A 26,151-nucleotide genomic window follows, 5' to 3' on the forward strand; every position below is an offset into this window, starting at 1 on the left:
TTCCTTGTAACTTTTGGATCCATTGGATGGGTGCAGAAGAAAACAAGAAGCCTGCTCCACCCTCCATGTGACAGTCCTTGAAATATTTGAAGATGGCTATCATATCTCCTCTCAGTCTCCTCTTTACCAGGCTAAACATACCCATTTCCACTTTACACATCTATATGTGAAAAACATTTCCAATTATTTTCCCTCTCAGGGTTCAGGATCCTTGTGATGACAGAGACACTCCTGACAGCTTCGTTCCTTCCTCCTCTCCCGAGAGTGTAATGGGCATGGAAATAAGTAGATACCCTGATCTGTCAGCAGTAAAGGAAGAGATGCCCGAACCTGTTCCATCCCCCATCATTCCAATTCTACCTGCCAGTACTGGAAAAGGTATTGCCAAAATATTTTCTAGATGTTTGTACTAATTTCCCCACTGGCATGTTCATGTGCCTCAGTTCCATGCATATTTAATTTTGTGTCTCTCCCTTTAATTGAAGGTTCAGAAGAAAAAAGGAATTATATCAAAACAGAGCCTGGTTCTGGCTTCTTTGGCTCTCAGCTTGGTCCTTCTCAAAATGGTCCAAAATCTGGCCTTGTATCCATAGCAATTACTTTACATCCCACAGCTGCAGAGGTAAGGAAATTTCCAGTGAGCTACATGTATCTGTGACAATGTTGTGCCCCATGTCCTGCAGATGTCATGGCTATTTTATTTGTGTTGCAGTGCAACAGTTGTTGTGAACTCTGGTTATTAGTTTCAGTGCCGTTTCTTTAAATTGTAAATCTGCACTGAAATACTTCCCACAAACAGTTTTTCGAAGAAAAAGACACTTACTTAGATTGCGGAGGGCTGGGTTCACAAATTCCCTATTTCCTTGTTTTATCACATGCTCTTTGAAGCAGCTGCTTTCCTTGATTTAATAATAATAATAATAATAGCTTAGGTGCCTTCTTAAAAAAAAGAAAACAAGGGCATCTTACTAATGTAATCCTGGCCAATCAGGGATCACGTAGCTAGTGTGTTGATGTTGCATCATCAGGCAATCAGTCAATTTTACTAAAAATAAAAAAAATTCCTTCCAGTAGCACCTTAAAGACCAACTAAGTTAGTTCTTGGTATGAGCTTTCGTGTGCATGCACACTTCTTCAGATACACATGTATCTGAAGAAGTGTGCATGCACACGAAAGCTCATACCAAGAACTAACTTAGTTGGTCTTTAAGGTGCTACTGGAAGGAATTTTTTTATTTTGACTATGGCAGACCAACACGGCTACCTATCTGTAACTAGTCAATTTTACTGTCATTAAGCTGAACAGAAGTGAGCCCAGGAAGCATTGCCCTCAGTCTGCCATTTGGAGTGTGTGCAAATGTGTGACCTGTTTTACATCCCTCCCGCCCCAAAACTGGGCGAGAGCATTCAGGGGAGGGGGGAGGTTGTTCTTCGAAGCATCCATTTCAGTGCAGTCCTCTTTTAAGTATGTGATGAAGAAAAAAGATGGTATGCACTTGTCCTTTTTCGTTTTCCCACTCTAGAATATTGGCAGTGTGGTGGCTGCATTTTCCAATCTTCTGCATGTCAGAATTCCAAACAGTTATGAAGTGAGCAGTGCACCAGATGTTCCATCCTCTCTGGGAATCATGAACTCTCACAGAGCAAATGTAGCCTTTGAGTACAGGCAGCACTTGTTACTTCACGGTCCTCAGGCAGGCACTGTAGGGCCTCCTGGACTAACAGGGCCTTACGGACTCAAACAACATAATATGCCATTTCCCCCAAGTGGTAACGGTGAGTAAGGATATATCTTTTTTTGGTTTTGTTAATTGTAGGGGTTTTTTTTTTAGAAAAGGTGGCAATGAGTTTAATCCATGGTGAGAAAATGACACTGTGCTTCATTTTTCTGTCTCCTCAGTAATACGAATTGTGTTCTGGTGAGAGTGGCTAGGCAAAACCCATACTTGTGGAAGATTATTCAGGGGCAGATATTTTGTCACATTAAACTGCAGTGTAAAAATATGTAAACAGAAGCACTGTAAAAAGAATAGGGTGGTATGAAGGGAAAGGGCAAAGTAGGTCCACAGTGGTGGAAGGTGTGTTGCTGTGCAACAGTTGTAGGGAAATTGTGCTTTAAAAATGAAAGCAATCATTTGGGGGAACATGCACGTCCATGTAAATACTTACACTGAAGTAATGCATATGCTCTATTCAAAATGGCACTTTGTAACTTGTTGGTGTTCTTGTTAAGTCTTGGCAGGCTATAAGGCACACAGTCCACATGTTGCAGATGGTTCAGGGTTGAGGTCACAGTGGTGCTCTCATTGTAAAGTCGTAGTTCTGGGCAGTGGAGTACGGAAATCCTTCAGTGATCTACCTTTCCTGAAACAGGTACTACTGTGATACCCGTTTGTCTATTATTGTTTTTTGCTTTATAAGGTTTAACTACAAAAAGAGGAGGTCAGGTTGATTCCTACAGTTCATATACCTCACATTGTACAACTATTTAATTATTACTGTTCTGCATTTTGGAGGTTGGTAGAATTCAATAGAGATTTCTCTTTCATTAACAAGTGGTCTCTGGCAAGTTAGAAATAACTCAAAAAGCTATTGCAGAGTAATAAAGTTTTATCAGTTGCAGAAGAGAGTTCATAATTTTAAAAAATCTTGCTCTCATTTTATTTCTGCTGTTTCAACAGTTCTATAAAAATAAAGATCCCTAGGGATTCTCTAGCCTGTGAATAAATACCAGAGTGCTTCAAAGTGGAAATTTCAGAAGTCTCCATGCCTCCATACTAGCACCACCAGCCAATTTATCTTTCCTTGAAATTGTTTTCACTACCAAGTAGTTTCGTACAATCAAAATCATATGTAAAATAATGGTAGTTTTAGTATGCAACTACAAGCCAACACGCCGGCATTTCTTGCTACAAATAGTTCATAGTGAAAGGGCTGTGTGTCTTAAATTAACATTCTGAGGTGCAGTGTGAACTATTTTTTACATCAAGAAACAAATGTACCATATTTTTCTGTGTGTAAGACGATGTTTTTACCTGATTCCCCCCCCCCAGTCAAAATTTGGGGGATGTCTTATAAACGGAATGTGAATTGGGGCAGCTTTGCTGCTGTCAAGTGACATGGCAGAAAAAGAAAGGCGCTTTGCTCATGCTCAAAGTCACTCTTTCCCCCTCTGGCAGGAGTGAGCCTGATGCATGGAGCCTAAGCTTCATGAGGCATCCTGTAGAAGCTCCTCTAGTGCAATGCTGAAGAGGACGCCTCGTCACCCTGCGCGGAAGGCTCTGCTCTGCTGCCCCTCCCACCTTCCAAAACTTTCGCCCAACCTTTTCTGCCAAAGTTCCAAAGTTTGGTGATGTCAGCGGTACGCTGAAGGTGTTATTTGGGAGGGGAGCAGGCGGCTCCTCCAGTTCTGGCACCCGCCTGCTTCACCTTGCCTAGTCCACAGAGAGGTGATCGGCACACGAGAGCCCCTGGATCCACTCCCAGCTCCAGCGGCTCTGATCCTGGAACCTGGGCATTGCTGCTGCTGCTGCCATGGTCTCTAGGCAGAGCAGGATTGGGCAGGTTGTGGCTTAGGTTGCGAAGAGCTTGACCGCAACAGACTGGCCCCCTCTCTTCTACGCGCCAGCTCATTTTGATCCTGCAGAGTTTTTGCCTTTGCTTGAAGGTGATCTCCTCGCAAAAGCTCCCCCTGTCACTCTAACTGAAAGAAAGTATCTAAAGAAGTGTGCATGCACATGAAAGCTTATACCCAGAACAAACGTAGTTGGTCTCTATGGTGCTACTGGACAATTTCCTTATTATTTTATTTTATTTTGAAAGAAAGTTGTTTTGTTTGATGTTTCAAATACTGATTTTTTAAATTTTGGGTTAAAAAAATAGGGGTTGTCTTATTCATGGGGGGTGTCTTATACACAGAAAAATACAGTATTTCATCAACTCACATTTATGTAATTAGCAAAGTCTTGAGTTATAAACACATTGACATTACTAGCAACATAAGGGAATGCTTTTCCTAGTTCATTCTGAATAAGATTTGTTCTCTAAGATTTTGTATTAACATAAGAAAAGGTTTCTACAAGTAATGGGCAGCTTGGTTTTTCTAATTTACTATAAGTGGTGCCTTGCAAGACAAAATTAATCTGTTCCGCGAGTCTCTTCGTCTTGCGGTTTTTTCGTCTTGCGAAGCACGGCTATTAGCGGCTTAGCGGCTATTAACGGCTTAGCGGCTATTAACGGCTTAGCGGCTTTAAGGAAAAGGAAACAAACTCGCAAGAACTCGCAAGACGTTTCGTCTTGCGAAGCAAGCCCATAGGGAAATTCGTCTTGCGGAATGACTCAAAAAACGGAAAACTGTTTCGTCTTGCGAGGCATTCGTCTTGCGAGGCATTCGTCTTGCGAGGTACCACTGTATGTATTAAAAATGAAATTCCCTGAAGTTCATGTTTACGCTCTTTGGCTTATTATTTCCAGGATTCTAGAGAGAAGTCTGAAAGAATGGAGAAAGACATTGTCTTCTGTAGCAACAACTGCTTTGTTCTTTATTCAGCATCCATGCAAGCAAAAAGCTCAGAAAGCAAGGTAATTCCCTGTGCTGCTGCATTAATAAAATACACAATAAATATTAATTGAAATATATATAGTGATTCAGTTTCTTTCAAAATTCTGAAGCTAGATGAAATACTGTATTCTGATTTTTAAAAAAAAATGTTTGCAAGATCCATCTCTAGTGTAAACGAAGAGTAGCTTTCATCTCAGTTAACTGCAGAAGATTAAATCAGTACCTGTCCCAAAAATTTCAGTTTTGTTGCAATAGAGGGTACAATCTATTAAGCATGCAGCAGATATTCCCAGTGCATTCTAGCCATCATTCAGTGACATACATATGCATGATACATCCCATGATACATTCAGAATATTTGGTGCCATCAGAATCTTATCTTGGGTGGTGTTTTATGATACCATTTTCAGGTTGTCTCCCTGGAGTATCAATAACTCACTAACTTTGATTCAGGTATCCTAGGTAACTTTGTTCTGTTAAAACTTTCTGCTTAAAATTGCAATCTGACGTGCCTGCCCATGAATAAATTTGCTTGTAAGTGGAGAAGTATATCATTGCAAACATCAAGCCGGCATACTTACCTGCAAGTAAATCAGCCTTAAGTTTCTAAATTCCTAGCACATGTCTTCTCAGCATTTACTGTTATTATTAGTGTTACTGGTCTACCACACTGCCTGGGAAGACACAGTACCAGGAAGATAATAAGGTTTCCTCTGCAAGTAAAATAGGATGTTGCTGGTTCATGCATTCATAACTACCATAATACATCATAGGCATCTGACTTTGAAATAATATTGACCAAACATGTTTTCCTTGATTCCATATTTAATTGCTTTATTATTTCTCAGGAATCAATTCCTACCTTGCCACAGTTTCCATTGAAGGAGGCAGCCCCGAAAGTGTTCCATCAGTATAACAACAACATCTCTACGTTAGATGTGCACTGCCTCCCTCAGCTACAGGAAAAGATTTCTCCGCCTTCCTCGCCCCTTATCACCTTCCCTCCTGCTTTTGAAGCAGCCAGAGTCGAGCCAAAACCAGATGAGCTTAAGGTAACAGTGAAGCTAAAACCCCGCCTGAGAACTATACCGAATGGTCTGGATGACTGTCGACCAGTAAGTAAGAAATGGAAAGGAATGAAGTGGAAAAAGTGGAACATACAGATTGTGATTCCTAAAGGAACATTCAAACCGCCTTGTGATGAGGAGATAGATGAGTTCCTCAAAAAGCTGGGCACAACCATTAAACCTGATCCAGTGCCGAAGGACTACCGAAAGTGTTGTTTCTGTCATGAGGAGGGTGATGGGCTAACAGATGGACCAGCAAGACTTCTAAACCTTGACTTAGATGTTTGGGTCCACTTGAACTGTGCTCTTTGGTCTACTGAGGTCTATGAGACACAAGCTGGTGCCTTAATCAATGTGGAGCTCGCCCTGCGAAGGGGCTTGCAGATGAAATGCATGTTCTGTCACAAAATGGGCGCCACCAGCGGCTGTCACAGGTTAAGGTGCACCAATATTTATCACTTTACCTGCGCCATTAAAGCACAATGCATGTTTTTTAAAGACAAAACTATGCTTTGCCCTATGCACAAACCAAAGGGCGCTCACGAGCAAGAACTCAGCTATTTTGCAGTCTTCAGGCGGGTATACGTCCAGCGGGATGAAGTCCGACAAATTGCCAGCATAGTCCAACGGGGGGATCGCGAGCACACCTTCCGGGTGGGGAGCCTCATCTTCCACACGATTGGCCAGCTGCTGCCACACCAGATGCAGGCCTTCCATTCTTCAAAGGTGCTCTACCCTGTGGGTTACGAGGCCAGCCGGTTGTATTGGAGCACACGCTATGCCAACCGCAGGTGTCGCTACCTGTGTTCCATTGAAGAGAAGGATGGTCTTCCCCTCTTTGTGATCAGGATCATTGAGCAAGGCCATGAAGACCTGGTTCTTACTGACTCAACCCCTAAAGGTAATACGGAATCTTGTGAAAATCTTTGGCCTAACTGCTAGATGTGCATTTCATTGTTTATGTTCATTTGCTATTTCTAACTGGTTACTGGAAGCCATTAGGCCTATTGCATGTAAGTCCACTTCACACGAGCTAACTTGTCAATGCACAAATGACTTCTTTGTAGCAAATGGTGAGTACCCATGTCAGTATTGTATGTGATGATCTCCATGCTATTTTGCCATGTGTGCGTGCTGTGTTCATCATATAGGACAGTCAATACACAGTGTATACATGGTTTTCCATGCAGAAGTGATATTGATGTAAAGAATTCATCTTGGGAGCAAGATGTATTCTTAGTATTTTAGAGCAATCCTAGTGTTACATCCAAAGTAGATATGACTTTAAACAACTTTATTGTGGTGATTTGTTTTTTCTCTTGCATTTATTTTGTGATTCACTGTAATTTTTATCCTATGCAGGTGTTTGGGATAAAATCCTAGAGCCTGTTGCTTCAGTAAGGAGGAGTTCTGAAATGCTGCAGCTATTCCCTGCATATCTAAAGGGTGAAGACCTTTTTGGTTTGACTGTCTCTGCAGTGGCTAGGATTGCTGAATCGGTAAGAGGTCATGTGGCTGTACTAGGCCAGTTCTGGGCTTGTTACCCTTTAGTAGTAAATCATTGTCTGTCTTAGACACAACAGTTTTTTATGCAATGCATGTAACATGTGTCCAGGCTCTTACCTATTGAAAACTTGTCATAGAGTCTGAAGGAAGAAATGGTTCTGGTATATAATTCTGTGCCATAACTAGCATAAAAATTTAGTCAGTGAAAAGCCCTGAAGCAGGCCTTTTGGCCAGGGTTATAGGCTCACTTTCAGAGGTTTAGAAACAGGAAACAATGGTTTAGTGTGGGGTTGCCTGCCTGCCTGCCCACCCCACCTCTTTCTCTTTTCAACACTTATGGCAGCAGGTTTTACAGGTAGAAGTATGCATTAGTAGATACTATGTGAGTGGGCAAAGCACCAAAGGACCTATTGAGCATTGCAGACTAGGATAGAAAAGGCAGGGTTGGGTTTGTACAATCGGTTTGAGGATCTGTGCTCTTAAAGAAAAGCAAGAAGGAAAAAGAAGGCAGTTTTGTAAAGCACTTCACTGAGTGCTATCTCTCTTTGTGTGTGCTATTCTAATTCCTAAACCTATTCCTGAATCAGAGAACATTTATTTGGCTATTCTGCAACTGCATTGACATGTGACTCCTTGGTGTGTTTACAGCTTCCTGGGGTTGAGGCTTGTGAACATTACACCTTCCGGTATGGCCGAAACCCCCTCATGGAACTTCCTCTTGCCATCAACCCCACAGGCTGCGCCCGCTCTGAGCCAAAAATGAGCAGCCATGTCAAGAGGTTTGTGTTAAGGTATTTTCTTTTAAATTCACATAGTACAGCCCAGGGTTTATAGGCTGCGTAGGATACCTGTGCTTCTGTGTGCTGCTTACAAACCCTGTTGTTGTTGGCTGTGTATGTGCATGTCTGAGCCAGGGGAGCTGCTTTGTTGTCTCTGCTAGCTGGCTTTGAATGTCTGTCTGTCTTTTGAGTTTGTTTTTTAAAAAACAACAACCTCTAAATGTCATAAAATTCAGAGAGATCTTCAGTTTTCCTTCTTTGTCTCTTCTGTTATATGACCCACTACTGCAGGCCTCATACCTTAAATAGCACCAGCACTTCAAAGTCATTTCAGAGCACAGTTACAGGAGAACTGAATGCACCTTACAGTAAACAGTTTGTTCATTCAAAGTCCTCTCAGTACCGAAAAATGAAGACCGAATGGAAATCCAACGTCTATTTGGCACGCTCACGTATTCAGGTCAGTTGCAACAACTTTGCTGTGCAATGCATTCATTCTTTTAAAATTTTGCCACTGTCTCTTCCAATCAACCATGAAAACAATATGAAGCCATGGTCCAGCTCAGATTAAAATCAGGCTCAATGTAAGTTGTATAGCATACTTTGGTGTTCTGTACTGGGCTAGGGGGAAATTCTCTGTGGGAGGAGGAGCTAGTAATAGCTTCATTGTCATGAACTGATCATTACTTGATTAAATTTGACCTTCAGGCTTCTTGTAACCTTCACAGTGGTGGAGGGTCAACACTAATGGTCTGCTTCCAGAAGATGATGAATCCAGGCGGTTTTCTAATATCTTCGGGGAAAATGTGTGCTGCTTGGAATATAGTTTCTCCAAGTCAGCCATCTTGGTCTCAAGGGAACAAACATCTGTTCAATATGCAGATAAGCTGTACATGTGACAGTCTATAAAATATACTATCACCACCACTACTGGCCTTCTATCTGCATATTTGCTGTTGATATGTTAGTTAATTTGGGAGTTTGGGGTTTGTTAGGTCACAAAGGGGGTAGACAGAGTAGTCTGCCTTGCTCATCTCGGCCTGCTGCTAAACTTGCTTGGCCGGTAGATGATTGGCTCCACAAGAGAGGAGCCCCAATTATGTAGACAGAGTGGACCTGACTTTTGTTATTCATGAACCAGTGACATCCCAACTTTGCTATTGCATATAGGGCTGCCTTTTAAGATTGCTAGAACATTTCCATTAGTGGAAAATATCTATCAATGTGGGCCAGATGGCTGGTAAAATATACTGTATTTTTTGCTCTATAAGACTCACTTTTTCCCTCCTAAAAAGTAAGGGGAAATGCATGTGCATCTTATGGAGTGAATGCAGGCCGCGCAGCTATCCCAGAAGCCACAACAGCAAGAGGGATTGCTGCTTTCACTGCGCAGCTATCCCTCTTGCTGTTCTGGCTTCTGAGATTCAGAATATTTTTTTTCTTGTTTTCCTCCTCCAAAAACTAGGTGCGCCTTGTGGTCTGGTGCGTCTTATAGAGCGAAAAATATGGTATAACATCAATCAATTTCATATACAGTGGTACCTCGCAAGACGAATGCCTCGCAAGACAAAAAACTCGCTAGAAGAAAGGGTTTTTTGTTTTTTGAGCTGCTTCGCAAGACGATTTTCCCTATGGGCTTGCTTCAAAAGACAGAAACGTCTTTCAAGTTTGTTTCCTTTTTCTTAACACCGTTAATACAGTTGCGACTTGACTTCGAGGAGCAACTCATAGAACGCGGTGTGGTAGCCTTTTTTGAGGTCTTTAAAGACTTTGGTGATTTTTGAAGCTTTTCCAAAACTTTCCCGACACCGTGCTTCGCAAGACGAAAAAATTGCAAGACGACAAAACTCACAGAACGAATTAATTTCATCTTGCGAGGCACCACTGTACTGGTGTTGATCTTTAAAGGAGAAAGGAGCCCTTCATACTTGCCTGGGCCCAGAGATCAACTGTGGAGACCCTGCTGTAAGGCCTGCCTGTAAGATCAATCAGATTGGTGGGCATAAAGAATAGTGCCTTTATGGTGCTAGCCCTGCACTCATGGAACTTCATCTCAATGGCTCCTTCCCAACTGCAGGCCTTCAAAAGGGCTTTATAAGCCTATTATTTTCAAGCCACTTACTCTTAAAGATGTTATGATCTCACTGATTTGAAATTGTTTAAATGTTTTAGCTGATATTAATCATATGATGCTTGCCTGTTGCTGGACAAGCAGCTGTTTTTCGGGGCTGTTTCATATATGTGATGTATTTGTGATCCTGTATTTTATTAATATGTTGTATTGTGGCTTATGTAAGCCACTTGTGAGGTTTCTTGCCTAAAAGACTACATGCAATTTACATTATGAATAGCACTTGTGTACTGGTGGGCTATGTTAGTGTTATTTTTCCCCTTGCTGATTTGAGCTGCACTCTAAACACCCTTAAACGGGAGTAAACTCCATTGAACATAGAGGGACATATTTCTGAGTAAACATGTGTAGGATTGACTGCAAGTTTGCTAAAAAGCATCAGTTCTGTCGTGTAAGTTCTTGTACCCTAATGCTAAACCACACCAACATAGTGTTCAGGTTGTGCACTCTGGTACTGAGATATTCCTAAAGCATCTACTATTCTTTGTAGGGCCTGGGCTTATATGCTGCTAGAGACATTGAAAAGCACACCATGGTCATTGAATATATTGGAACCATCATCCGCAATGAGGTAGCCAACAGGAAAGAGAAGCTTTATGAATCTCAGGTATTACATAAGGCAACTTAACCTGTTTCAAGAACTCATGTAAGATAATCAAAAATGTGTGAGCTCTTCTCCAGAGCAAACAGCTATAGCTTTGTGAATGCTGACATGTATTACAGCTTGGATGTGAAGCACTCAGAACTGTGTCTTCCAATAGCAGGAGCACCTGGAGTTTCTGGAGAATTTCAAAAAATGGCTCAAAGTATTAACAGATGTTCATTGTGCTTCATAAACATTGTGTGTGAAAAATGTGTGTTCGTGTCCATATGAACTGAGATCTGGGCCCATATATGTAGAGAGATCTGTGCAACACAGAGACTACGTACACACCAATCATTCAGAGCAACATCCATGTCCCCACTACCATCCTGTGACTATAGGTACGGATTGTGCGAGACTGTGAATTCATTTAGAACAGGAATGTCCAATAGGTCAATCTACCGGTCTATCACTGGGCATCCCTGGTCGATCTTCTCCCCCAACAACTTTTGCTCTCCAAAAACAGCTCATCTACTTTGGTCAATCCAATGGGTAAATCACTGCCTGTTTTTTAATAGTGGGAGTAGATCACAGTCTCTTGGAAGTTGGACATGCCTGATTTAGAGGGACTGAGACTATTAAGTTTGTGGCCGTGTCTGAGCCTGTCTCTAAAGGATCTTCTAGGTTGCCTTTTCTTTTCAATACATCTAGTCACAAAATACTAGTAAGCATGCTCTGCTTTGTGTTGGGTATAAATATACCCCAGTCTCCCATAGTATGCTAATGGGTTGTCTCATTATGAATCTGAAAAACACTTTGAACTGTGTGTCACTCCTTTTGTTTGAATGATTGACTCTTCTTGTACAGATCTGACAGCATTTTCTCTCTGCTTCCCTCCTCACAGAATCGCGGAGTGTACATGTTCCGCATTGACAATGACCATGTCATTGATGCCACATTGACAGGAGGTCCTGCAAGGTGGGTGGCTCTTGAGAGGAATGGTGATCTCATTTTTGGATGCCATCCATGTTCTCTTTGCCGGCTCTTTCCTGAGGAGTTCTCCTGGAAGTGTTCTTCCGCAATTGCCTTTATTCTCTAAGTTGGCGCATTCAACTGTCATACTCCCAGTAAACTCTAAAGCTGCCTTATTAATTTACTGTAGCCTTGATTTGTGCTCTCAAAGCAGATGTCCAGCAATAGAGTACTTTTTGAACTTTTGTTTTTTTCCTGGGCAAAGGTCAGAGGTTGTATATATATTTTACAGTACAATCAGTTTGCTTCATCAACACTTTAAAACATGTGCCTGGATTTCTCCTGTTTTCCCCAACCCCCACCCCTTGTAGGTATATTAACCATTCCTGTGCACCAAACTGTGTGGCTGAGGTGGTAACCTTTGAAAGGGGACATAAGATCATCATTAGCTCTAGCAGGAGAATCCAGAAGGGAGAAGAGGTAGGATTTGCATAGCTTCTAGTAGCTTAAACCTTTATTTGTAGAATATGCTCAATTTCTTCTTTCTAAAATTCCTAGTTACCAAAATGTTTCAGCACTTGCTTCTTTTTTAAGTACCATGATTTATTTATTTTCTGTTGACTCGTCAACTGGACAGTCTCACCCCCTTGTATTTTTCCCATGCACTGCTTAGCATTTTAGGCAATCTATTAGAAGCCATTCTGAAGAATGCCTTGTTAAAGTTTGTTTATACTGTAAAGCTGTTTAACATTTACCACTTTCCTGTACCCACATACATTGAACTCAACAGGGCTTACTTCTGCAAGTACAAGTGTGCAGTCAATGTAAAACATTGCTTTGTATGCTGAAACGTCACACTAAATAGGATATTTGAAAACTACTACTTAAAAAAATATTTCATTCTGGTGTAACTGTTTTGGAGCCCATTCAAATGCACACAGCAGTGTTGTAGAGTTCTCGGGCAGCATGCAGACTGTTTCATGTGGAGATGTATTTGCTCCCAATGTGGAAAGTTACTTTGATAGCAACAGATAAAGGCTTTTCAGGTGTATGCTTCCAAACACCTGGGGGAACATTCTTGACCTCAATCAGCACATTTGATTTTGCACTATATTTTCAGTAGCAAGAACTCTGGCAAATAAAAACAGCCACAATGAGCTGGTTAGACTGGTTACAGAAATGGGGTATCTCCTAAACCAACCCTTAATCTGCAACACCATTTCAGAATATTAATAATATAAGAAGAATAATTTATTATTTATACCCCACCCATCTAAAATGGTTGCCCCAGCCATTCTGGGTGGCTACTCAGCCCATTATCACATTACAGATGAATATGGCATTTACCACTCTATTGATTCAACAAGGCTGAGCTTTAGCACCCTAGGCATAGTTCACCTTGCAAGAAGCTGCTTCTTCCATCCATAATCAATGTTAGCAACTTAAAATCCAACAACATATGATGAAATTGAGAAAGCGTCCATATATATATATAGGTGAGTAGTTGCTCTTGATTTTGCAAACACCAAACCTAACTGGCAGTCCCTTTCTTTCAGCTCTGTTATGACTATAAGTTTGATTTTGAAGATGACCAGCACAAGATTCCATGTCACTGTGGAGCTGTAAACTGCCGAAAATGGATGAACTAGATGCATTCCTTGCTGTCTCCAGGGGTTGCTTGTCCCAAGGAAGAAGTGATTTTGATTTTTTTGATTTTTATGGGGTGGGTGTGGGTGGGTGTGAAAGCAATCACTTCTGAAAGTTGTATTCTACACCAGTGTGAAGCAAGCTGGCAGAATATGGAGTTGTTGCCTGATGTCCGAGGCACACAGAGGTGAAACTGATCTCCAAACCAGTCCAGCACTTTTGATTTTATGAACTCATAAGGAGAAATCGTTGAACTTGGGCAGAGAAGCTATGGCTGAACTGCAAAAGGGCAGTGGGGCATCAATGAATGTAGACTGAAATCACCAGCGAAAGGGAGACGTCCAAAGTGCTGGCCACAGCCTTACTTATTAAAGGGGCAGGCCCTCTAAATACAGAAAAATAAATAAATAAAAGTAGACACCACTGAACAAGGAATGTACTGAAATGACTTCCTTAGGGATAGAGCTAAGGGAAATAACTTGCACTAAAATACATTTAAAATACTTGATTCCATGAGTCAGTTTATTGTAGTTTTTGATTTCTGTAAAATAAGAGAAACTTTTTGTATTTATTATTGAAATAAGTGAATGAAGCTATTTTTAAAAGGAAAAGTTAGAAGCCAAGCTGCTGCTGTTACCTGCAGAACTAACAAACCCTGTTACTTTGTACAAAAGTGTAAATATTTTGAGGAATAAAGTACAGTATAAAAAAATAGTAATTGACCAAATGCTACCAGACTTTGCAGCAGTTCGGGTGCTTATTATAAAACTTTGATAGGGATGTTACAATATGATCTCATGTATTAAAAATGCCATTACAATTGTTATGGAATAACCAAAATCTCAATTTAAAGAGAGGTTTTACTTTATTTTTTTAATCTTTAAAGCAGGCTCAACTGTGCTCTATTAATAACTTTTTTAAGTAACCGTTAAGACTGGTAGAGAGCATGTATATTACAACTATGACTTTTGTAGATGTCTGAGGAAATTTAGACCGATTTATTTTATTTGTATTATATTGTTACATCCCTATTTCTTAAATCAGGTTTTTTTGTGCTTAGAATTTGTGATAACTGTGAATAACTGCTAAAACCACCCAAAATAGAAGCTGAACATTGATTTTCTTTTCCAGAAAAAGGTAGTGGGGATTACATGAACTGTTCAGCTTACACTAAATCATGTAATGAAAATAGAAATGTGTAGTGAGAGCGTAAGTCTAATACAATAGCTGCCTTCTTTCAAAGTAAAAACAAAGAAAAAATTAGATGTAATTGTGCTTTCAGCTGCAGGACTCTGGCAATAGGGTTTTGGAAAATGTAATTTAAAAAACGTGTTTGTATGGATTGTTTTGTTTACATTTCTTTAAAAAAATAAAACACTGTTTGTGTTTGCTTGTAGAAACCTAATCAACATTTTGAAGCAGCTTAGTTTTTTTATTTTGTACTTTAAATTCTGGTACTGACACTTCACAGTCTAAATATTAAAAAAAATGAAGTTTTTTGTGTGCACAGCGAAAGTGGACTGTAAAACTGTTGATATATTCAGTGCTACAGTTCTGAACTTGTAATGTATATGGCATGATGTATTTTTATCTTACAGAATAAATCAATTGTATATATTTTTCTCTTGATAAATAGCTGTATGAAATTTGTTTCTCGAATATTTTTCTTCTCTTGTACAATATTCCAACATCCTACCAGTATTTGTCCTACAGGTTTTTTCTGTTCTGTATAATAGTTATCTAATGTTGGCAAAAAATGAATTTTTGAAGTATACAGAGTGTTATGGGCTTTGAAATTTGTGGAAACAGATTTAGAAGATCAGCATTTACAAATAAAATATTTTACATCTATAAATATTACCTCTATATTTTCATTTGGAAATGTTTCTTATTTTAGCAGAATGTTCCTAGATGGTTTTCTTAGGAGCCTCAAGATTTGGTACAGCACTGCACTGCCATTCAAAGAGAGAAGCAGCCATAATAATATAAAAATAAATCCATCACCTTTACTCCAAACTAAAATACCAAAAGCAATGATTTAATTGCTGAGAGGCACATAGCCTCGAACAGATAAAGTTGGAAGAAAGCCACAGTGCAATTCATATAATCTGAATGCTTCCCAGACTATAGTATATGGCTTTTGAATGATCTGCAGAGTAAAATCACTGCCCACAAGAACTCCACTCAATTTTCTATTCTGGATACCATAGCCTTCCACATCTGGATATAATCTGCTCAATTCTTTGAAAATAAGGTACAGTAAATATTAGGACAGATTCAAATTCCTTGAATTGGCGTTGTAACTTCCACCCACAGCTAGCTTTCTGTATGAACACAGTGCAGCTGATAGCCATTGTTTTGTTGGCTGTTTCCTAACAAGGGCTTTCTTCCCCATACTTACAGAGCTGCTAGCTTCACTGAAATAAAAGTGCAGTCTATGTTCAGAAGTGTTCATAGTGTGCTGTGTTATGTGCTGGGGATGCAGGCCTAACTAGATGACTTGTTAAAATAAGACAGGTGGCACACACTAGCTGGTATTCCATTTGTATGTTGAGCAGCATACAGTCCACAAATCAGTAAAAATTAACTCTGTGGCAAATTAAAATTTTTAATTCTTAAATTCATAAATTCTTATAAGGTACAGATCTCCCCCACCCCCTTTGGACAAGGTCTTAAGCATACTGCTTGATTTCAGAGAAAGACAGAAAATGTTTCAAACATTGTTAACCCTGAAGTATTTTCACAAGTTTATTATGCAGCTGCATTTTAAACCAGTGCTGAATGAACCGATAAAGGAAAAATCAGCAATTAATGCTTTCAATCCAGAGGAAGAAATTAAAAAGTCCACACAAGTGTATTGAGATACATACATCTTGCACCATAATCATTTCTGTTGACCTCTTCACTCAGAAACTGATTATAACAGAAAAAGTACCATACTTGCTCTTAAAATGCCAATTTCATATGGTGGCACCTGAAGATTTGCAAGCAGAAAAGCACTTCTGCTATTGCAAGTCAGCCCCTACTTGAATTCCAGTAATTGTTCCCGACTGCTGCAGCCCCCATTCCCATACCTCCCTAAGGATTCCCAGATCGTCAGGGGAGGCTTTTGGGATACAGGAGGGCAGCAGGCAGAAGGCATGAGACCCACTGCATAAACATATTTCCACTTCATGATTCTGGATGCTGCCCAGAGTCATCAAAATCTGTAATGACTTATTTTAAATGCTGTGACATAAAATGCTAACAATGTAACCTGTTAAAATTAATGAATTAAAATTAAATACTGAGATTTGTTTAAAAATGAATATTCTTTTTCTAGATCAGTTAAAATAATTCATCATCCAAACAAAGAAAATAATAGTACAGTAATACTTGTGCATGAAGTACTGGCAAAACAAGGTAGTCATCTGACTATTGGAAATATTCAATATTAATTTTCTTTCCTAATTAAATACAATGGTCTAACTATTTAGAGTATCTACATTTGCCAGGGAAGTGCAAAAAACTTACATGAATTGCACTTCTATGTGTGTAGAGATTGAAACGTGGCTGCCACAGCTCCTATTCCGCTTGCTTCTAAAAGCTTCCCAAACTGTTCCATTTCAGAAATAGCAGCAGGGACTGCAGGCTCTATAAGGTCAACTATGGGCTACTGTGGAAATGGGCCTTCACTGTCACTCAGCTTTCAAAGCGCCACTGCTGAGGGAGGGAGCCGTCACAAATTGCCATGGTCACATATCCTTTGAGGCTAAGCAGATCAGCTACCTTCATGCATTGCCCGACGGACACCTGATAGAGTCGATTATGTTTCTGGAGACAGAAAAATAAAACGCAACAGTTGAGGCAAAGCAGCTCAAAACCTGCTTCTGAATGAGAATAGTGTCTTTGCTGGGGCGAGAAGAGATGACCTTACTAGGGTAGTTAAATGTTGCCCTGATTCAGTCACCACTCATCTAGAGGACAGGAACTCTGAATTCAGGCACTAATGTTTGAAGCTTGATGCTGCAGTGATCTGTTTGGATCACTTTTCTTAGCCAAATCTATGTACAGTGGTACCTCGGGTTACATACGCTTCAGGTTACAGACTCCGCTAACCCAGAAATAGACCTCGGGTTAAGAACTTTGCTTCAGGATGAGAACAGAAATTGTGCTCCAGCAGCGTGGCAGCAGCGGGAGGCCCCATTAGCTAAAGTGGTGCTTCAATTTAAGAACAGTTTCAGGTTAAGAACGGACCTCCGGAGCGAATTAAGTACTTAACCCGAGGTACCACTGTATTGCAAAGCTGGGGAACTCTGCAAACATTACAATACGTTACCACTGTAGACAAAAACAGTGAGATTATTGTTTCCATGAAGCTAATCCCGGAGAGCTCATCTCATGGGATATTGCTATAGGTCAGCCTTCTCCAGCCTAGTGCCCTCTAGATGATTTGGACTGCAGAACAGACTTTCATTTCAAAATAACCAGACATGGTAGTAAAGAGGCACATTTTCAAAATGCAATGCACTACCCTGGCGTCATTTCTTATTGGTTAGGAGGGAGGAGGGAGAGAGCAAGCAAAGCTGGAGACACCATGCCTGCAATGCAAAGTGTCCTTCAGCTGAGCTACCCCCTGGGAAGCTGTTAAGTCTCCATTTTTTGCTTAGCGGCATATTGCCTTGTGGAAACACTTATCACAATGTTATTTCAATACAGTACCGATATTCAACAATATGGCAATTTATTGCACAGCTCTCCTGCAGACATGCCCTCCAGTATGTGGAGAGTATTGAGGGGCTGGTGTTGAGAGTGCATGGCTCCATTCTCCTCCCTCTTGCAACAATCTTTGTGTAGTTCTGAATACCCAATTAGATCTACAGTCAACACATATATGGCCAGGTTTTTGCAAATCGGACTCTGGATTAAATGTTTCCAGCATGGCTACTCCCCAGTAGATAAATGTCTTCCATTGTTAAGCTTGTCAGGTTATTCCATGTAACCTCAAAAGGAGGTACTTGGATTTTTATTCCAACAATGGCCCATTTACATGATAGTTCACTCCTCCATCGATCTCCACATAATTTAGATGAGCACATACATCATTTAATAGGAAACCTGTACTGAAAAACATTACTGTGTAATTGTTAACCCATATGTGATTTTCAGAATTAGAAAATCACATACTTACCCACAAAAAGGCACACACAGAAAGAGATCTGAAATCATCCACTCTTGTCCGCAACTCACCCCAAGCACCCATTGCTGAGATCCTCCTGATCCATGGCATTTCATAAGGCGTGGTGGATCAGAAGTGCGAGATTCAGACACATCCAAGCATAGGAGATTGTTTAGGATCAGCTCATGATCTTCATTGTAAAGCCATACCTAATAGTGGAATAATGTATTTATTTATTTAAAAGCATTTCTAAATCTCTCAGTATTGTACAAAAATACAAGCAGTAAAATAGTAACATAAAAACAACCACAAATCACTTTACAAATCACAGTGTAAAATCTCAGCTTTCTAAAGTATTTTAAAGCAGATTAATTTCCTATTAATTGCATTTAAGTAAGATTCCTGTCAGAGAACTGCCATTGGCTCAGGGGGGAGAGGGGAAAAGCCGGATGGGTTACAGAGAGCCCCCAAAGATCGTGGGAAGCAGCTCCTCCTCAGCGGAGGAGAGTAACTACGCTTCCAGTGGAGAGGAGCTTCGGGGCTCGGAGGAGACGAGACGGTGCCAGGACACCTTGCCTGGGCAAAGTGGGGAGGAGAGAGGTCCTCCGTTACCCACGCCCTTCTTGTGCAGTAAGCTTCCACGACGAGAGGGGAGGCACAGACTGGGCGTCAAGAAACTACTCTGCTGGGGAAGGTTTAAAGACTGCCCACTCACAGATTCTGCCAGTGAATGAGCCAGCCATGGGAGAGTGGCGCTCTGGACAGATAAAGTTTATTTTGGCATCAAAAGCAAGGCTTCACAGCCGAGCAGGGACGCATTTGTCTGCTTGCTCTCGAGCAACCCCTTGGAACCATAACAATTCCCTTTTCAAATTAGGCATTGAGTGAAAAAAAATCTGTTTACCTTAAGCAGAAAAAACTACCACAGATACTTATTTTCTGTGAACAAGTATGAGCTGAGCTTTAAAAAGGAAATATATTAGACCAATCTGAACATGTGGAGAGGTGCTAGCAATGGAAAACTCCCAGTTTTCTCTCCCCGCCCCCCCTTTTTTTTTGCTTCTCTAAAATTACCTAAAAGTAGGGAGGATGCCAAATGTTTGCTTTAATTCTGAAACCCTCTAACGGCTGTGCATTTTTGGATCAGATATAATTTCTCTGGCTATTTTAAATCCACATTCATATGGGCCTGTAACTCTATTGAACTTATTTCCAGGGCATGGGGCCCCTCCTTAAGGCACATTTTGAAGCAGATCTGTTCTTGGTGCCCTGGAAAGTCCCTGGAATGGACCTCAAGCACTGAGCAGAATTCTGAATGTATCACCTAGTGTAGTGAGGTACTTAAGGAATCCACAAATCCTCCTTTTAGTAAGTGATTTTGAAGCAGACAACAGTGGCAAAAATTTGTAAAAGTAGCTAATAGATACTGATGTATTTATCTGCATGATCAGTCCTGAAATAATGGAAAGGGAATTGATACAAACAGAAAGCTTTGTGTGACGTAAGTGTCAAAAGATATAGATGACCAGAGCATACAGTGAGAGGATATCAAGTGAGAGACCCTTTTCGTGTCTATAGAGGAAGGAATTTGGGGTGTGTGTGTGTTTTTTTAATGTTATGCAGGAGTGATCAAAATAAAGCAACACTGTGGAGACTATAAAAATGAACAATGCTAGGGAAAGAAATGCAAGTACAGTGGTGCCCCGCAAGACGAATGCCTCGCAAGACGGAAAACTCGCTAGACGAAATCGTTTTCCGTTTTGGAGGTGCTTCGCAAAACGAATTTCCTATGGGCTTGCTTCGCAAGACGACAATGTCTTGCGAGTTCCTGCTGGTTTTTTTCCCTTCCCCCCCTTTTTCTAAGCCGCTAAGCTGCTTATCAGCTGATCCGATCAGCAGATAAGCTGCTAAAAGCCGCTAATAGCGCTAATCCTCTAATCCTTCAATGGGCTTGCTTCGCAAGACGAAAAAACCGCTAGACGAAGAGAATCACAGAACGGATTCTTTTCGTCTTGCGAGGCACCACTGTAGAAAGTAAGTTCTGTCTTCGGGCACTTACCTGATTTTGATCATTGTAATCACACTCTCTGACTACAACAAGTCCTCCTTTTTGACTTGGGTGGCCTTGGGCAACAAGACATTTATTTGTTTGAAGATGAAGCAGCTGCAAAAGAAACACACACATAAGACAACTGGAAAATGTCTGCAATCACAATACTATTCATTCTTGCCGTATTATATAAGGGAGAGGATGGGGGAGAACATTATGGAAAAAATGGGAGACGTTTGGAGGAAAGAGGCAGAAGGTTATTTTATGTGCTCTCTATAGAATTTCCCCTAACAACATAGGCGCAGCCAAGGGGGGGGGGCAGGGGGCAGCTCCCCCCCATCAAGTGAAACAATAGAAATATTTAACTGACCAATCACATCCGTTCTGCCCCCCTAACAAAAGTCCTGGCTCCACCCATGCCTATTTCTAGAATAATTTTCATAGATCAAGGTATTGTTGCAATCACAGAAGCAACACTCTTGACAGATTTCTAGGAGATATGCATGGTAGAGACTAGTAAGGACACAAAACTTTTCAGCACACACACAGTAATCTTTTTTTCAAAACAAAACAAAACACCACTTTGGGTGCTGATAAGGTAACCTCAGAGACAGCGACTTTGCCCAAAGCTACCTGATGCAGTCTCAAGGCTAAGCAGAGATAAAAAAGAAAGTTGCATGCACCTATGCAAATTTTAATGTTGCAAAACGGGCTAACTTAGGAGTAATTACATCATCCACAATACTTTGGAAAGGTAAGGTTGTTTATCTCCTTCCACTGTAAAGTCATTTCCAATGTATGTGTTCCTAAAGAAGGGTTGTTCAACATGCGGCACACAAGCCACTTGTGGTCCTCAAGACCTTTCTTGGTGGCCCTTGCTATGTATTGATGCTGCAGGGAACTGGAAGCGACAACATGAAAGCCCTGCCCTAGTTTGTGACCAGCACAAGCCACTCGTCCCAGCTGTGGCCGAGAATCCACCTTGGGAGCAGGATGAGTAGAGAGCAAGAAGGATGTGGGAGAAAAAAGGAAAGGAGGGGAGTGAAAGGCAGTTTCTTCAGCCAAGCAAGCAATGTCTTCCTTGCAGAAGATTCACTCATCCGGAGAGAATCCCTAACTTGAACTGGAGATAGTGAGTGTGCACACACGTGTGTGCATGTGTTGAATATTTTGGTCGTGGTGGCAGGGCTGGAAGTGGGAGTGGCAAAGGAGGAGAGACGGGGGAAAGGGGCAAGAAAGCAATAAAAGCAAAATGGCAGAGCTGCAGTGAGTTGCTCATTTTCGCACTCTTTTCCTCTCTCTGCCTTGCCCCACCAAGAGCTGGTAATAACTCCCTTGGCTCCTCCCTCTCCCTTCCTCTTTCCTGTCTGGAGTCCTGCCTGCATCCAGCAATTTCCCTCACACCAGGCAGCCTCCATGATTTTTGGTCACTTTTTAGGTAGGTAGATAAATGTGTGTATAATAAATATTAAATATATTGCAAACACTTTCTGATATGGAAATTTAATTCATTGTGTGGCCCCCCAGGTTCTGTGTCGAAGTACTTTTGTGGCCTACTTTGTTTGAGAGCTTGGACCACCCTGTCCTAAAGCAAGAGTGCTTCTGATCAGACAAGAGATTATAGTGGCCTACAAATGTGAAAGGCGTTCATCCATAACGAAGGTTGTTAACCTGCACAGGAAGCAAGGCAAGTAAGACTGATATGATACCTTTAGCATATTAGATCTAAAAACTACAGTGCATAGTTACAGATTTTCAAAGCTACTCTTATTGCGAAGCTGCACTATTTTACAGCTAGAAAGTAACAATACCGTTTCTTTTAATTCAGATGCCAGCTTTTGTGATCTTTATAACTACATTTTTCAGAGTATGATTTTAAAAACCTGAAGAGTTAGAACAGCATCTTACCCGTCCACGTTGCAATGTTTTTGGTCGTTTTTGCCCTTTGTTGAAAAAGAGTGGCGGCGGTACTTTGGCATTAGAACCAGAAATTTGCATCTCTGGGTATATGTTGTCTAAATACCACTTAAACGATTTGCAGTTCAACTTTCTTCTCAACTCCACACGATCAGTAATATTCCCATAGTTCCTTGTCCGTAATTCTGGTCGCAGAGCAAAATACTGTTCCTATGTCATAGAGAGGAAAGTGTGGTAGGAAGAATTACAGTTCAGAACAATGATTCTATTTTGAAGTGAGGATGAATACACAGGACTGAAAACAAAACAAGCAAAAAGCCAATTTCTCTGAACTGTAAACCAATGCGGTTTGTACATGCTATAAAGCTACACTTTGAAACTACTGTGCCTATCCAGCCAATAATGACCAAGGGCAGAACCACACATTATGGGACCTATGGGGCCATTGCCAAAAACAGCATTCCCCATCTGCTTTGTCTCTCATTCCTGGATTCATGACAATCATGCTGTGAATGTCCCACTCCCTCAACCAACCAACGAAGTGGTGCAGGAGTGGGAAACCAATGAGATACATCATCATCATCACACCCTCATTTCCATAGGTTGACAAGGGGTCAACTGGGTTGGGACAGGTCTCAATCACATGACAAAGGCAGGAGCAATGTGGGGGGTCAGCTCGCTCTATTCAGTTTTTCATAGCAGCTGCAAACTGTCCATTTAAAAAAAATCTGAACATAATTGCCTATCTCCTACCCTGGCTCAAAACGTGCATGTAAGTAAGAATGCGAAGATAAATAATGAACATATAACCTAAGTTAGAAAACATAACTGCAGACCCCAAAGGGTTGGGGCCCCAGTTTAGCCCCTCGTAACCTACGAAACCTATGCTTCAGGTAGGACCAATTTTGTTCTGATTTACTGTTTTACTACATGTCACCAAGGAAAGAATAGCAGAAGATGTGGGACTGCTGGTTTCTGCAGAGATCATCCAACAGCATTTGGTGAAATCAGGATGGAATTCCACCAGTTTCCTTTCAGTAAAATTGAGAATGTTTAGTGTTTTATATTTCATTTCTATCACTTATGCCTCTGGACTGCATTTCTTTAATCTTCCCTACTGCAATTATCAATGCAAATTTCTAAATTTTTGTTAGAACTCAGAACCTATATTGAAAGGTTCTGATACCACACAAAAAGTAGAAGATGAAAAAGCTACCACTTTTCAGGAACAGGACCAGAGTTTCTGAATATCCATCCCTGCTGTGACCACCAAGGCACCCAGATACATCCACCTTTTGCTATGGCTTGTAATTCTACAGTAGTGGCCATCTTGCCTTATATTCATCCATCCACACATGAGCTAGCCGTAGAGAGTTGTGCGCCATGGTGTCCTGCCCGCCTGGGGAGCCATAAGGTCGCCTTTTACGAAAGATGTGTCCGACTCTGGAGCATGGGATGATGAGAAGTTTGCCCCCACACATCCAAATCTGCTCAGAAACAGAAGTAATTAATAAAACAAAGGATTATTACTTAAGGTCATATTAAGCATAGGTGTGGTTTCTGAAGATGTTGGTCTATTTAACATAGTTAGAAAGGATTACAGCTGATAGAAGCTATAACTTCTAGATTAGGGTTTCCCAAACTTTGGTCTTCAGCTCTTTTGGGACTACAATTCCCATCATGCCTGACCACTAGTCCTGCTAGCTGGAGGTGATGGAAGTTGTGATACAAAAAAGGAAATTTATTTTTATGAAAAATCAACCATCTGGTCCGACCAGAAAAGATTCCCGACACCTAGTTTAGAAGAACTTTCAACATTCACAGAACTGCTCTGCAAAATTAAAGAAAATTACTGCGCAACCATAGTGTGTAAAGAAATGCGATTCAATCAGGGTCCTCATCCAAGAAAAAAGGTTATAGTCTACAAAAATAACATACATACCCGAAATGATATTTCCAGGTTTTCCCCTCCCCAGATGTCCATGCCGCTATCATATTGTCCAAGTTCATTAAAATATTCTCTGTCCATTGCAAACAAGCCTCCTGCCATTGTAGGTGACCTAAAAGAAAATGAGTGTTTTCCAAAACCATACCTACCAATGATGGGAGGAGAGGATGGGGGGGCTGAAGTCACACAAAATTTACAGAGGATTGATGTGAGGTATGTATGGTTATGCATCAAATGTGGAAGTCCAGCAATGGGGGGGGGGGATTGGAATACTGTCCAATCAGTAAGATATTTAAGACTAACCAAGTGGGAATAGAAACTCACATATGATCCAAACTCCTAATTAAAAAAAATAAAAATGGTGACAATTTGGTGTCGAGCATGATTTCTACTCAAGGAAACTTTGAAAACCTGCAGAAAGACAGTGCATACCACTCATTAGGTAGGTAATGGTTTTTAGGAAGTTTTTCTGGATCCCCAATTCTGATATTCTAGTGATTTTTATTAATTTTAAGTTTACTGATTGTTTTATTGTTGTGCGCCATCCTGAGAGACCTTTATGGCTATAGGGAAGAGCATAGATGTAATGAAGTAATTGAAGGATTCAGCCACTTTTTCTATTGTATGATGAACATTGTTTTTCCCTTACCTTCCTTATTTGTGACACATCTCTTAGGCTTTTGTACAAGGTCTTAATGACCTTTACTTACCAACTGTTCCCATGACAGGTTACAAATTAAAGCAGGAGTCACCAACTTGGTGCAGAAGGTTGCTCACTGTGACAATACAGTTCGAACATATAATGCCAATCCTTGCCCGACTGCACTGGCTGCCCATTAGCTTCTTGGCTCAATTCAAAGCGCTGGTTTTGACCTCTAATTTTGTGTTATGGCACACTTCCTGTGTCAGCCACCATAATTCTCTCAAAATTCTAAATGTACCCACTAATCCAAAACATTTGGCAACCCTTGAATTAAAGGCTTGCCAAACTTGGAATGAACAGCATTTAAGGGTAAGTTATTTACTATATGTTGATATCAACTCATTAACAGCTTTGCTGAAATTCTGGTTTCAACTTTCCTGTTAGAAATGGATGTTGAAGGAGATTTCTCCAGAGAAAATTATTGACATTTGCTAGTACAGCTCACTGCATCTATTGGCTATCCCTTTTCTTCATTCTTCTTTTCAGTTTAAGTGTTCAGTCCTAAAGATGAGTACTGAAGCAGTTGTACCTCCCTTTTTTATCTTCCCCTTCCTTGAAGGAGCACATGGTTGCACACCCAGTACTCCCTTCATAATATGCTATGTTCTTTAGCATATGGTACTTAGAGAAGGTATCTTACTACATAGCATATTATGTAGCAGCTTTGCTGATAGCTTATTGTCTTTGTTTACATCAAGTTGTCTTTAAATGAAATATTGTTTTATTGTATTTTAATGTTCCTCACTCTGTGTGAACAATGCAGTGTGGGTTATAATATAAATAAATAAATCGTACTTGATTGGAGATGTGGCTCCCTCAGGGCCTTCCAGTTCTGACAAAGGAACAAGATCCCATTTAAAGTGCAGACCCCAGTTGAACCCTCCACGGACAACTGGGGAAGAGCTGTAGGTAAGCGTGTCAGCGCTAATTATATCGATGACAGGACAAACCACTGTTTTCCGTGATTCCTGGATGGGTGTCAGCAAAGGTTGCAACCACAGCTCATTCACCTCACAGTGACTGTCCAGAAACACAAGTACCTTCCCTGAGAAAAGAGAAGCACAATAAGAACAGAGAACAAAAAGCAAGGCAATCAGAGTCAGAGTTACATATTTTCATTATTCTAGAC

At 40.8% G+C, this 26,151-nt stretch overlaps 2 protein-coding genes across 14 annotated transcripts in view; one reads left to right on the top strand and one right to left on the bottom strand.

Moving 5' to 3' along the window:
* KMT2C (lysine methyltransferase 2C) overlaps window positions 1-15,101 on the top strand; it is a 154,363-nt gene extending 139,262 nt beyond the window's left edge. For 9 of the 10 annotated variants that reach the window (XM_081163406.1, XM_081163411.1, XM_081163412.1 and 6 more), the window contains 13 exons: window positions 200-378; window positions 486-622; window positions 1,524-1,776; window positions 2,234-2,373; window positions 4,474-4,581; window positions 5,410-6,529; window positions 6,991-7,127; window positions 7,783-7,925; window positions 8,205-8,373; window positions 10,535-10,651; window positions 11,532-11,605; window positions 11,971-12,079; window positions 13,156-15,101. In XM_081163406.1, coding sequence (XP_081019532.1) covers window positions 200-378; window positions 486-622; window positions 1,524-1,776; window positions 2,234-2,373; window positions 4,474-4,581; window positions 5,410-6,529; window positions 6,991-7,127; window positions 7,783-7,925; window positions 8,205-8,373; window positions 10,535-10,651; window positions 11,532-11,605; window positions 11,971-12,079; window positions 13,156-13,248 — 2,779 coding nt within the window. In that variant the 3' untranslated portion in view covers window positions 13,249-15,101. The remainder of the gene's footprint in view (window positions 1-199; window positions 379-485; window positions 623-1,523; window positions 1,777-2,233; window positions 2,374-4,473; window positions 4,582-5,409; window positions 6,530-6,990; window positions 7,128-7,782; window positions 7,926-8,204; window positions 8,374-10,534; window positions 10,652-11,531; window positions 11,606-11,970; window positions 12,080-13,155) is intronic. The other variant, XM_081163407.1, reaches the window with a different exon arrangement.
* An 865-nt stretch (window positions 15,102-15,966) lies between these two features.
* Window positions 15,967-26,151, bottom strand: part of GALNT11 (polypeptide N-acetylgalactosaminyltransferase 11) — a 29,290-nt gene continuing 19,105 nt past the window's right edge. For all 4 annotated transcript variants that reach the window (XM_081163686.1, XM_081163687.1, XM_081163689.1 and 1 more), the window contains 7 exons: window positions 25,818-26,067; window positions 24,314-24,431; window positions 23,706-23,858; window positions 22,363-22,581; window positions 20,464-20,568; window positions 18,476-18,613; window positions 15,967-17,059 (listed from right to left, as the gene is read on the bottom strand). In XM_081163686.1, the coding sequence (XP_081019812.1) occupies window positions 16,928-17,059; window positions 18,476-18,613; window positions 20,464-20,568; window positions 22,363-22,581; window positions 23,706-23,858; window positions 24,314-24,431; window positions 25,818-26,067 (1,115 nt within the window). In that variant the 3' untranslated portion in view covers window positions 15,967-16,927. The remainder of the gene's footprint in view (window positions 17,060-18,475; window positions 18,614-20,463; window positions 20,569-22,362; window positions 22,582-23,705; window positions 23,859-24,313; window positions 24,432-25,817; window positions 26,068-26,151) is intronic.

Source organism: Podarcis bocagei (genome assembly GCF_964188305.1).
Source record: "Podarcis bocagei genome assembly, chromosome: 12".
Taxonomy (NCBI): domain Eukaryota; kingdom Metazoa; phylum Chordata; class Lepidosauria; order Squamata; family Lacertidae; genus Podarcis; species Podarcis bocagei.